The 13,636-nt window shown below is 37.1% G+C and overlaps 1 protein-coding gene across 1 annotated transcript in view; it reads left to right on the forward strand.

Moving 5' to 3' along the window:
* Window positions 1–13,636, forward strand: part of PPP3R1 (protein phosphatase 3 regulatory subunit B, alpha) — a 38,720-nt gene that overhangs the window by 22,917 nt on the left and 2,167 nt on the right. Inside the window, exons 2-5 of the mRNA XM_064414915.1 lie at window positions 453–492; window positions 9,701–9,877; window positions 11,311–11,370; window positions 12,099–12,283. Coding sequence (XP_064270985.1) covers window positions 453–492; window positions 9,701–9,877; window positions 11,311–11,370; window positions 12,099–12,283 — 462 coding nt within the window. The remainder of the gene's footprint in view (window positions 1–452; window positions 493–9,700; window positions 9,878–11,310; window positions 11,371–12,098; window positions 12,284–13,636) is intronic.

The raw sequence follows: 13,636 nt of genomic DNA on the forward strand, positions 1-13,636 counted from the left end.
GCAAATTGAGTAAGGTTTGTCATCGGAGTTTATAAGGACATGTCTGTTTCTGCTTATGAAATAAAATGGTAAAGCAGGTTTTGTGAAGTTTTGAAATTAAATACTTTTAACTTGAAAGGTAGCATTTCCTCAATATATAAGTAGTGAGTTTGTTTTTCTGAGTTTAGAATACGGGATTGAATTTCTTGTCATAATTATGTGAACTGACATTTTCATGGAAATTGTCATTTAAGGAGACCTCTTAATGGTTTTTTATTTCTTTGTACGTTTTGGCAACATAGATGTATTCAAATAAAACACTGTCTATGGTTGTTGGGTCTGAAATATATATTTTAAAATAACAATGTAACTTGTATTGCCTGAGATTTTTGCAGTGCTGAAATTTAAATAGTTGCTTAAAGCTAATCTAGGAGTAATTGCAACTTTGTTCTTTTTTTCTTGTTGTGTTTCAGGGAAATGAGGCAAGCTACCCTTTGGAAATGTGCTCGCACTGTAAGTTTTTTTTAATTGCTACACTGTATTGTTACAGAAGTCAGTTTTGTTTGGGAATTGATATGTACAGTTTCCATGTATGATATGCAGTTTATATACTAACTAAAAGAATAAAATTAAAAGGTTAAAAATTACCTTTGGAAATAATACAGCTTTTGCTTTTAGATTGTAAAATCAAAAATCAATCCATCTTTAAAATAAAAATCACTTAAAGTTTTCTTTGAGTCTTCCATTAGAATATTAAAAAAAAAACCTTATGATAGTCTTGATGTCTGTAGGGTGAAGTGTAGTTCAACCAGTGGGGCTTTTCCATCAGTCCTGGTGCCAGTTCCTCAGGGCTGTGGAGCAGTCATGGTGCAGTCTGTGCTGTGTTAAGAGTGAAGTATATTGCTTAAACTGCCTTTGTGCCCTCAGGGGAAGGGAGAGGTTGAGACTAAATGAGCTCTTTTTTCCCTTGTGTATGTTTGCAGCCAAGCAGTTAGGTGAGAACCCACTTGGTGTCACTTGCTTTTGGCCATGTGAGAATAAAACTCATTGCTCCATCTCATGGGGTTAGTCTATCCTGTAAAAATGACAAAGTATTTTTCACTTAAAGCTCACCAAAGAAAGGGTTGTCTTGTGAAATGTCCATGTGGTGTTGTGCCAAGTGTACCTGTTCTTAATTGCTTTTTCTATTGAATGATTTTCTTCAGCCCTAAAGTGTGTGTAGACATGTGTATGTGTCTTCTGAACCACTTGATAAAATTTCTTATCTTGGGTGAATTGGGTCTTGTTTTTACACAGGGTAACCCTTCAAGAGAGGGACTATTTTCTAGATTCCTTTCACAGTGCTTGTCATGTGCTTGTGCTGGCCTGTGGCTCTTGTAACTCAAACTGTAATAGAAAATAAATGGTCATGGAGAAATCTTTGTTTAAATATGTTTTTTCAGAGAAATGAGACTTTAGCTGGGAATTTGTAAGTCCTCTGTGCCTAATACAAACATCTACATGGATTCCAGTTTGAGTCATAAGTTTGCAAACACTTGGGAATATCATCCACAGCAGTGCATAGCTGTGTAATGCTCTCAGTATATTTTGTTAAATGCAAATACGTGGTTGGAGTTTTGTACTTGATGAAGACTTCAGTAGTGTGTTCCTGAATCATATATATTTCTCAATCTTACAATACTTCTCCATTGGTCAGTATTTTGTTATGGACAAACTGGTTTCTGAAGAATTATTTTTTTAGCTAGTCATGTCAATGTCAGAGATGTAAGCAGTGTGTTGCCATCCTTAACTTCTGATTCTAGTACAAACTGTATTCATTGGTAGCAATGGGCAGCCTAAAGGTTTATTATTGAGCTTCTTCACCCATTTTTATTGTACAGCAATTGATGATTTTTTGCATAATATTCTGTTAAATGATGTGTTGAGGCTGTTGTTATTTAAATGTGAAGTTTTGCATAATTCAAGATTGTTTTGCTCTGATGGCCTTTCTCACAGCAGAAGGTTGGCTGTATCCCTGGGCAGCATATCTCAACACACCGGGAAAAGGATTTACCAAGGTTCCTTTACCTGGATGGGCCCAGCCACTGCAATGATAGTGCTGTGCTTAAAGATCCTGAGTGCCTCAGTATCCTGAAAGCCAGGGGTTTTGGGCACGGGTGTGCACAGCTGCATGACTGGAAGCAAGCTTGCCAAGTAGATGTTTATGCTGTTCCTCAAGTGTTAAATGTTCCTGCTCCTTCCCAGAAATTGTTACTGCAGGTCTAAAGTTTTCAAGGCAAGGCCAGACAATGTCTTTGAAGATTATCTGATATGGTGTCTTGGTTTGACAAGACAGGTGTCTGCTAAGGAAGGCAGGTGCCTCCCCTGAAATGGAAACGATAAACCGCCTCCCTCCAAATTGTTGTAAATTTGAAGTTAAGAGGGGCTCTCAGGCAAAGATATGAGAGCAGGAATAACAGTTCTTTATTGGGAAGACAATAAAAAATAAAATAAACAATGCAGTAATACAAAACGACACTGACAGAGTCAAAATACGGCCTGACACCCTGTGGGTCAGGCTGCTGGTAGCAGTCCAGTTGGAATTGTGGCTGCAGTCCTCCTGGAGTGTCAGGTGTGGTTCTGTTGGAGCAGGGATCCTGGAGAAGGGTGTAGTCTTCTTCTGACGATCCAGCAGAAAAGGCAACTGTTCCTCTGGGACTGCAGTGGAAAGGCTGTTCTGGTGTGTCAAAATTGCAGATTATATCCAGTTAGGAATGCTTGGCTCCTCCCTCTGGGCGGAGCATCTCACAATGGGATGCTGCAATTTTTATCAGTCATGCAGTGACACTCAATAGCCCATTAACAGCAGATGTCTCCCCAAAGGGAGGATTGGTTTGTGAAAGAGATAAAGAAAACTTCCCGATTAACAGAAGATAACTGCCACACCTCTAACAGATGGCAAATAGAATACACACATTGCCTTGCCATCTAGGACATACGGACTTTAAATTTTCACCGTTTGGAGATTGCCAGTTAGTAATAATGTATTAATGCTGTTTGTATGGAGGCATTGGGTCATAACCTCTGCTTGGTGCTACAGTTCCTATTTTGGTGTCTCAAAAGAAGAATTTTGTGTTAAAGTAGGCAGTTACATGAAGCAAATCCAGGATACCACAGAGAGGATGCACACCATTAGATAGTCAAGCATATTCTTTTAACCTTTCATCTTAGAACATTAGTTCTTCTCAGTGGGTGAATTAGTGTTGTTGGATTCCTTAAAGTGGTTTGGTTTTGTTTCTCAGCTGTGCTGTGCCAGAAATTAATGAAAACCTACCAGTGCTTTCCATGGTGAAAATTTGATGTCAGCCAGAATCTGTCAAATTGTTCATAGCAAAAAGATGTAGAGAAGACTGTTTTGTAATAGAGTAAAGAATGGTTTATAGTACAGTATTTTTAATATAAACACTCTTTTGTAGAGTGTTTGGATTTTAGGATAAGAAGACTAGTATCTCTTTCCTAACTTAGAAAATTGTAATTGACACATCTGAAGTCATGAAAAGGATTAGGCCAGCTGTGTGTAAGCATATACAAGACGAGTGGTTGAATGTGTTCTCAAGGGTATCATCTTTTTGAAATCTGATCTCCAAAACTGAAATGGCTGACGTGGTTGCTACTCTGAAACGTTATATTCGTGAATCAGATGAGGCTGTAGGTAGAGGTGCAAGTTTTGCTGAAGGTCTGTTTTATTTTGAGAACTCTGCAATACATTCTTCTGGGGGAAAATTAGTGTGGAAACATTTCAAATTCATTTCAGAACATGTTTGATTAGCAAAATTTCTCCTAATACCTTTGTAATATTCTTGTCTATAATGATTTCATGTTTGAAAACTTAGTGGAAATGGGGCTCTGTGAGCATGCTCTGATCTGACTTTTGTTACTTAAACCTTTGAGCCAGTATTCTAAGAGTATCTGAAAAGCCAACCTTTTAAATATGGAGTAGACATTTAGATTTCAGAAGTGCTCAGAACCCAGTTGCTGAGATATACAGCTTTTCTAAGGTCTGTACCCTTTGCAGATGCCTGTGTGTATACTGTGTGCTCTGCAGCAATGGGTGTACCATGCTTCTTAATGCATATTATCCTGTTAAAGCATCACTGAATGTAGTGGATTTCAGAAATCTGTAGTTTTAGGGCATTCTTTAGTTTTGGCTCTCAGGTTAATAAAAAGTTAGCTGTGTACCTTTATGTTAACTGTAAAAAATATAATTAATTTTTTTTCTGAAATTACGGCTTCAACATAGAGCACACTGAAATTGGCTTCTAATAAAGCATTTTGAGTTTCCACTTGAATAGTTTTCACAGTCTTATCTGAGCATCAGTTACATGCCTAACAATTTGAAACAGAATTTGTTTAAAATCTGATGGACCATTCTGTAGTGCTGTGTTGAGGGGCAGAAGTGAGGAACTCAGCAGTGTGGGTCAGCATATTAGAAAGTGAGCAACTAAGAGATAAGATTCCTGCATTAAAATGGGAGTGAGGCAAAGCATTTGCATGTAGTTTCTTGGAAGCATTTTAACATGATTCATCATATTTTTAGATGTATGCAGATGAATTCAAGAGATGAAGCAGGTGTTGGCCCTAAGAATTTTAATACTTGGCTAGAAGAGGAGTCTTTTGAAAGTACTGATAGTTCTTTAACAAAAAAATCCTTAGTACCAGAACTACTTAACACCTGCCTTATGTTAATTACAAGGGGAACAAAATCCAGAATGGATTATGAAATAAACATAAATAATTCCAAGTGTTTTAAAACTGTACAGAATTTGATGTTTGTGCAGGGCTGCCAATAAAGCATTTTAAAGAAAAGCACTTAGCAGTTACTATTTCCGGCCAGTTAGTAAGTTAGTGAGCTCAGGGATCAGTGCCAAGGTGAGGGGATGCTGTGTGGTTCTGCTGAAAAGCAAGGGAAGCACAGAGCACCCTGTCAGCTGGGGAGCTCAGGCCCATTTGGATCTGAATGCTCAGGGTTGCTGGGAGTGTGGTGATGAGTCACAGGCAAACTCTGCCTCAAACGGTGTAAACAAAACTCAGTCCTGATTTTCCTTAGTGGTGGTATCACCCTTTTTACACTACTATGGACTTGGACTTACTAGGAGTTCCTAGTGTTTTTATCTGGCCTTGTCTCCTAAGCTGGTTTTAAATTCTGTCTGCTACTGCCACCATCAGTCCTTTCAGCTCAGCTTTCCCTTGAGCTGAACTATCTTGTACCTTGTGCAAGTTTCCAGCAGAACTCTGGAGAGTTTGTATGGACACGAAATCATATTTTTTGTTCAGACACTGAGAATTAATTTCAGTGCTCTGTTCTTCAGTGAGAGCTATGTGGAATTTCAAGAAAGTCTGTTGATAAGGAAAAGGAAAATACAGGCATTGTAAAATAGGGGAGCATTCATCTTAGATGGGAACTGTTGTATATGTGCATTTTGGGAGATAATGTCAACAAAAAATGAATAAGATATTATTGAAATCTGCTGTTATACATAAATGTATGCTGTTTCCCTTTAAAAAATCCAAAGGAGAACCAAGAAGCAAACATTAAGCTCTAGGAGACTTGCATAGTTTTTAGGTAAATTCAGCATAGACAGGGAAAGTCATCAGAAATGAAGACTGTGAACTGAAGAAAGAATAGACAGAAGGTATGCCAATCTAAGGCATATTATACTGTGATGTATTCATCCCTTATTTTATATTTGTATTCTTATTTCTTAAAGCTGTTCTATGAAGACAAAGATGCTGCTGAAATACAAATTTTTTTCAAGTGTATAAGCTTTTTAAAATTTAGCTTGTGGAAAGGATTTAATGGTAGATGAGGTGCCTGCAATATATTTAAGGAAAAATAATGAAATTCTGATATTAGATTCTCATACAGTCAGTTATGAACACAGTGATCTCATGTTTATCCACATAGTTCATTAGGAGTATTATATGCTGATGAACTATTAAATGCAATTTTCTTAGCCCTGCATTTACTTTGCTTTTTCATTATTTCCTCCTCCAAGTACTGTCATTCATGCTGTATCAATTGCCAGAAACAAAACAGAGAAAGAGTTTTCTATTTGGTCAGCTTTTGGCAGAGATGCTGATTTTTTCAGAACTGTTTTTTGACTTGTTTTGACTCCTGTTAAGAAAAGAACCTCTTTCAAATCTCCAGGGCAGGCAAACCCTTTGCTTGAATGTTTCAAGGTTTGGAATGAGAAATTTTAATCCCATTTCCAGTAGAAATTGCTGCCAGTTATTTGTACCTGGACTGTGCATTGAAGTTGAGCTATTGTGAGCTATGAAATGGGATGTGTGTGTATATGTGGAGAAAGAGTAATTAACATTTTTCAAATATCCTTAATTTCATAATTGCAGCAGCTGTTGCTTTGTTACAGTTCAGCAAAACATGTTCATTACATGTTCATGTTCATTACATGTTCATGTTCATTACATGTTCTTACATCCATTTGCAACCTCCTCCCCTTCCTGTGATCTGATTCTTACCTTTATCATCCATAATCTTGACCTCCTTGTCTACCATCTTTAAAACAAAACCAAAAAAAATTATTCTCTTACACTTGCTAGTTTTGGAATTTAAGGACCTTGTTAACTCCAGATGTGAGGCTAGTTAACCCAGCAGTGGTTCTTGTGCCCAGCAGATGATGGCAGAGCAGCATTGCTTTTTAATACTGTGTCCAGTGGATCAGTTTCTCAGTGCTGCAAGAAAATGTTCGTTTCATAGTTCATATTGATAGTTCCTGCTAGAGATATATTAACTCGAGATAAAATACCTTTCTGACAACAGTTTGTTTTCTTAGCATGTCTGTGCAATGGCAGAGACAGTCTTGTCTGCTCTTTTGTGCCAGCTTATGCCAATTTAAGCTGTGTAGCCTTGTGAGTGACTTGTATATGTGGTAATTAACTCCACTTCATAGCAGAACATTGACAGAACCTGGGTGTCACTTTCAGTCTTTGCTCTTATATTTGTGAGGAAAAATGGCATGGACTTGAGCTCCCAAACCAGGAAATGGAACTGAAGTAATGAAATAAGACTTTCTTTAATATGACCTCTGGGTTGTGAGAAAATGGTGTTACCTAATGATCAAAGGTCTGTAGTCCTGCTTCAGGCAGCTCTGTGTTTCTATCCTAATTTGTGAAAATGTCATTGCTGTGTTTTGGTACTTAGAAATGTTATAGAACTTGCAGTTCATTAACTCATTAGTTTTTGTGGCAAGGGAGAAGAGATCCAGCGGTGTTAATGCTTATCATTTTTCTCCATTGTGATTTTGTGAAGTTGCAGAACTATGAAGTATTTCAGGTTGTTTGGGAGGCTTTAGAACTGACCAGAATAGAAAGATTAGTCTTTCTATTAATACTGAAAGTGTGATTCCACTGATCTGGTAAGAAGCTGACAGTGCACTATATACACCATAGGCAATATTATTAGTTTGCTGTTTAGTTGTTTTAAAGTGAAGTAATACAGGTATAAATTATGTCGATTCATGTACTTATTTTACAAGGGGAAATGTGCTTACATAGGTAGTGTGATGAGTCACCCTTAATATTTCTATGCTGTGAGGCTTTTTTGAGGGTGTGAACTCTTTCTATGGGAGTTGCAAGTAGAGCTTGCACTAAAATGAAGTTCCCACATTTGCAGCTTGCCAAGGTGCTGTCTGCATTAAAATGGGCTGGGCCCACTAATTGTTCAGTGGCAGGTCTGGGAGTGAGGATGAGTAGAAGCAAAAGAATTTCTGTGCACAGAAGCAAAAGCTGGCAAACACCTTTCAGTGTATTGTTAAGAAGAAGCATTTTGTGCTGATGGAACTTGTAACATTGCCTGTGGAGCTCTGTTTTGTCATTCCTCTTTAACACTGTGTTCTTCTAGTGCCATGATGATGTTGTACATCCAGGTTACTGTACTGTCTCCTTCTGTGTCATCTGGAAGGGTTCCTGGGTGGCTGTGCAATGGGCTGCTGCCATTGCTGTGCTGTTGTACTGTTCAGGGCACACCTCCAGTTATGGTCAAGGCTTCTGCACAAACTTGGGGTAAAAGGAATATTTCAGTGCAGTTCAGAGATTAATTATGTGAGATACCACATTGCTTACTAGAAACCAAAGAAAGCAAATTATGTTCAATCTCACTTTTGTAGCCCTAGAGGCAGAATCAGGTCCATCACTTTCTGGCACAGCAAAGAGAAGATTATTCTGGGACTGCAGACTGTTTTTTTCCCTTTGCCTCTGCAGCTGTAAGCAGTAACTGAGACTGCAGAATGTAAGAAAATCATCTTGTGCCTTTGGACTTCTGTCAGGCTCTCTTTCATTCTGAGCTAGTACAGTCCTGAGGACTCTCTGTTTGCATCTCACTGTTTTTCAGACAAGGATATCAAGGAACTGAAGTGGCAGTTGGTTACTGTTGGTAGAGGATCAGGTCTTTGAGTTGGCTACAATTTCTAAACATCAAGCTCTGCAGATTGGCTGACCTTATGTGTTGGGAAGACTCAGAGCTATTTGATTTTATGCTGCACTTTTACAAAAGCCTAAGAAGGTACTGCTGTAATGTGAAATGTGAATGTATGTACCTTGTAGAAGATATGATACAATTTCTGTTACTGTTGGAGCAAAGACACTACTAAATGGAGCTAAGAAATACTGAGGGAACTGCTCATGTTAAGGAGAAAGTTGGTAGGGCAAGCTTGCAGCCTTAGGTTCTGCAAGGAATGTTTGCTGTGGTTTGCTCTGTGCTGGGCTCCTTCTAGGCTTCCTAAGAACCTCAGTTGCTCCTTTGTAACTAAAAAGGGTGAAGCAGCATGTGAACAGACTCGGATCTCGTAAGTGAGGCTGCTGACAGGGTGTTCTCAAGTTGTTAGGGAGAAATTTGTCAAGCTCTTCAGCAGTAGCAAAGTACATGATTGCTTTTAATTGTTTTTATGGATTCACAGGTTTAGTCCATTCTTGACATAATCAGATATGTAAAATGGGGTACTAGATATATGTTTTAATTGAGATTCTCTGTAAATTTGAAAAGATTAGATGAAGAGGCGCTTTTGCAGGACCTGAATCTACTTTAATTTCTGGGACAAAAAAAAGAACTGCATGCAGGTTGTGGCTACAGGTGTGTCTGTTTCCTATCTGAGATGGAGAGGAAAAATGACCTGAGGTCAGTCAGAGGGGTGTTTTGAGTAGGTGAGAGATAACTGTTTACCAGTAGGACTGTTAACCTGCTTATCTTGATCTCCCTGGAGATCTTGTGTTCGGTGTGCTGAAGAAGAAGTACTTTTGCCAGTAAGTTCAATGTAATTGTCTTTCTGGCATATTATGTTAGTCCAATGTAAACATAATGCTGTCTCCTTTGGAGAACACTTGGTCTCTTCCTCAAATTCTTCATAGCTGGTATCTGTAAGAGCTGACTAAGAACTAGCTAAGCATCCTCAATCCTTCAAAATGTTGTGTCAGCGTGTGGTATTCAGTGAGTCACAAGGCTAATAACTGTATTATGGCAGGTGCAGGGAGGAAAAAAGGTAAGTCTTATTTAAAATAAAATTGTGTTTGTCTTCAGAATTTCATGTTATTTTTATAGGTGTTTAATAGTTAAAATAAAGTAGGAGAAAAATTTGTAGGAAAGCAATGAAATGTGCCTTGTGTTTAACTGCAAAGGGTTACTGAAGCCTCTTACTGAGAATAAGTCTGGGGTTGTTTTTCATTTCAGTTGATGCTGATGAGATAAAAAGACTAGGAAAGAGATTTAAGAAGCTTGATTTGGACAACTCTGGTTCTCTGAGCGTGGAAGAGTTCATGTCTTTACCTGAATTGCAACAGAACCCGTTAGTCCAGCGAGTAATAGATATATTTGACACAGATGGCAATGGAGAAGTGGATTTTAAAGGTAAGGCACAGTGTTCTGTGACAGGTGCTGGTACTTCAGAATTCCTAGAGCTTTAAAATTCCAGTTTTTCTTCAACTGAGAGAGGAGAGGTGAAGAAGACATGTTAAAATAAGGTGCTAAATCCTAGTGGAACTACATACCAGTAAAACTAGTTTCTCTGCATTAGGGCACTTCTGAGTGAAATGTTTAAAAGACCAGATTTAGTAATAGCTTTCAAGGTCTGGCTGGCTGAGGACTACGCATTAAATATCTCTTAAAGTATACCAATTTAGACTCTTAATTTTAGTGCTGAGGAGAAACTGAAGAAAGTGTGGTAGGCTACATGGTGTGTTTCTGCATAAGTTGTATTTGTCCAAATGAAATCTCTCCTTTCGAGTATTTAGAAAGCAGGAAGGAGCCCAGGTTTTTCTCTTGATACTTCTTTTATGGGGTTATTTTTAGGTAGATCTTAGATTGACATTTGAAACAAAAAAAAAATTCCAGATTGACACTTGAAACAAAAAAAAAAAATTCCAGACAACACAGAAGATTTGATTTAGTACATTTCTCAAAATTTTAGATTAATTTTAAATATTCATAATTAAAAGGGCCATGATTAAAATCTTCCTCACTAGTTCATCTTAAAACAGTGTCTGAAATTATAACGTTTGTAACTTCTGTTCAAGGTAAAACTAAGTTTTTTCTTATGACTAGAGAAGGTTAATCAGTCTTGCTTTTTTTAAATTGGAGAAAGTACTTAAATCTCATTATACTGACAGACTGATATTTTAAATAAAATATTAATATGCAAGAGCTGGTAACCTCTGCAAAACCCATTAAATGTCTACAGGGTAGCTACAGTATAACCAGAATGTTGAGTTTTGATCAGAAGCAGTAGTTGTTGCATGGAAGTATTCAAAATTCCCTTGTAAAAAATAGATAGTCATGAGCAATGATGATCGTGTTGTCTGTGACATTGAGCTGTGATTAATACAGTCATCAGGAGTTGTTCCTCTTGGAAGGAAACAGGAAGTTGGCAAAACCAATTTTCTTTTATAGAAAAATATTGTTTTAGTATTTCTTCAAAAGCAGTTTTCAGTTTCAATGTAATTATTTACATTGAGAAACCAGTATTGAGAGGAGTTGTACAATTAGAATCTCAACTGGAGTAGCTTTAGTAAAGATCTTAGAGTTTTCTGTCAGGGTCTTGTGAAGAAAGAAAATTACTTAAATGCTGGTGTGACATAGTCTGTTTAGTGAGTGCTGCATTGGATTTGGGGCTCCTCCCACTAAAGAACATTAAATATCAAACTACACAGACATTTAGGTGTCACAGGGTGGGCAGTATTTTAAAGATCAGATTGCTTTTACAATTTCTGAAATTTTCTGAATATTGACTTCTTTGTTTATTAAAAAATGTGCTTTTTTTTACATGTTTTCCTTGCATTGTTTAGAATTTATAGAAGGAGTCTCCCAGTTCAGTGTCAAAGGAGATAAAGAACAGAAGTTGAGGTGTAAGTATTTTGATTTTCCTTAACAAAAATTTTCTGATCCTCAAAAATACACTTTTGTAGGTTAAGATTAAGAAATTGGCAAATTCAAATTGTTGCAAAGAGTGGAAAATAATGAAAGTAGATTGTAAGTTTTTTGCACATTTTGTCGTTTATTTGTTGTAAAGATTTGTTAACACTCTTTTCTACAGGGAAGGTTGGAGGAGATTGGTTGCTTTCTGAAGAATTTCAGTTGCTTTCTGTTTTTTATAAAAAGTAAATTCATTTAAGAACAGCTTGCTATATAGTTCTGTAAACTTACAGGGCCTGAGAATAATATTCAATTATTTGCTATTGCAGTAGGAAAGCATGAAATTCTTGTTTCAGAGCTGCATCTCCAGACCCTGGCTTTAGGAGTAGAAAAGAGACAGGTTCAGTTACGGATGTAGCTTCCAATAACTAAGACTGAAATGTTTAAAAATAAATTCAGTCTTGATGCCAGGTTGATTGCAGCAAAATAACCAGATGGGATTTTAAGTCATCTGCTTCCTGGAAGGTTGTGATTTTTTTGCTGGCTGAGTGCTTTACTTGTGATGGGGAAGATTTTCTTTTTTGGTGTTCACAGAATGCTTTTATTGCTGGTGCTATAACAATTTCAGGTGTTTTCTAAAGTGAGTATATATTGTTTTCCAACCACAGTTGCTATCAAATGGTTGGTTTATTTATTTTTGATTATTTTTTTACTTCTGCAGTTGCTTTTCGCATTTATGATATGGACAAAGATGGCTATATCTCAAATGGAGAGCTCTTCCAGGTGCTGAAGATGATGGTTGGGAACAATCTCAAAGACACTCAGTTACAGCAAATTGTAGATAAAACCATAATTAATGCAGATAAGGACGGTGATGGAAGAATATCCTTTGAAGAATTTTGTGCTGTAAGTAACTTCTAAAGAAAAATCGAGTCATTTACAGAGGGAGAAAAAAAAATCAGGTGCTGCTCTGGAAAAAGAGTATACAGTTAAAAGGTGCATTTTTAGGAAATTAGAGGTTTACTGAATAGAATGCTTAAATTGAAGGGGTTGATTTCAACCCGTGTGATATATTTGTTTAGTTAGTTGACAGCAAGTTTTAAATTCTTTCCTCAAAAAAGTAGATGACACATTGAATCTTGATCCTTTGAAAATTGCAATAATGAGTGTTTACACATTGATTTTAAATGGTACATTAAGGAAGATACACTTGATAGCATGGTTTGGGCATTGCTTTTTTCCCCTAATCTTCGAATTTACAACTTCAGTTCAAAGATAACTTGCTCAAATTAAAAAAAATATTTGAGTTCTAAAAAAAGAGGGGGAGGGAGGGTGGTGGAAATCTGCCATGCTGCCAACTACTAAAGTGAAAAGGTACTATTGTTTGCATTTTGGGGATTTTTTTTTAAGTTTAATTATTTTTGTGACATCATGTAAAAAACAGTTTGTCTGCTAAGAAGTTAGAGCTACAGCCTGCAAATGCCTGGATTATTGCATTACTTGTTTATTTCTTGTACTGGGCTGTCATCTTCCAGCCATCTATCAAATGTGATGTTGCCTCTTCTTTTGTCTTTGAGCTTCTGCTCAGGCTTCTTTTTTGTGCTACTGATGGATTTTCCTCTTCTTTACTTTTATTTTCTTCAGTTTTTGTTGACCTCATGACAAGACACTTTTCAGTTCTACAACATATTATTCTTTTTCTTGCATTTTACCCTCTCTGAATCTGGTGCCATGTACCTACAAAATGCTTTCTAATTTGTTGTCTTTGGCACATACCATTTGGCCTTTGAATTTTGTTCCCGCATTATAAAATGTTCCTCTGACATGGCACCTTTCCTTTGAACACTGGTAATTCTTTCCTGGGTGTATGTTCTGTCAGAAATCTTGCTGCTGTTCCTAAAGTACTTTCCTTTTCCTGGGAAGGTTCACAGTTTTACAGGTGTTTTAGAAGTCACCATTTTATTTAACATGCGCAAACATACTACAAGGTCATAACGTGAGATGGAGAGGAGTGCCAGAATGGTGTTATTTGCACTGGTTTTCAGGCCCTTGAGCGTGTAAATTGTACTATTTGTACTGAACTGCCTTGGTTTGTACATAATTAATCTCATCTCTAACAGTACTTGTAAAATGTAAATCAGTTTGGAGAGGCCAGGGAAGTACTGCCTTTATCATTGACCTCAGTGCATCTATTGAATGTGTTCTTTGCACTTTGCTAATTTTCAATTCTCATCTTTCTGAATCTTATTTTTCTCCCAG

Source organism: Passer domesticus, chromosome 3 (assembly GCF_036417665.1).
Source record: "Passer domesticus isolate bPasDom1 chromosome 3, bPasDom1.hap1, whole genome shotgun sequence".
In the NCBI taxonomy this organism is placed as follows: domain Eukaryota; kingdom Metazoa; phylum Chordata; class Aves; order Passeriformes; family Passeridae; genus Passer; species Passer domesticus.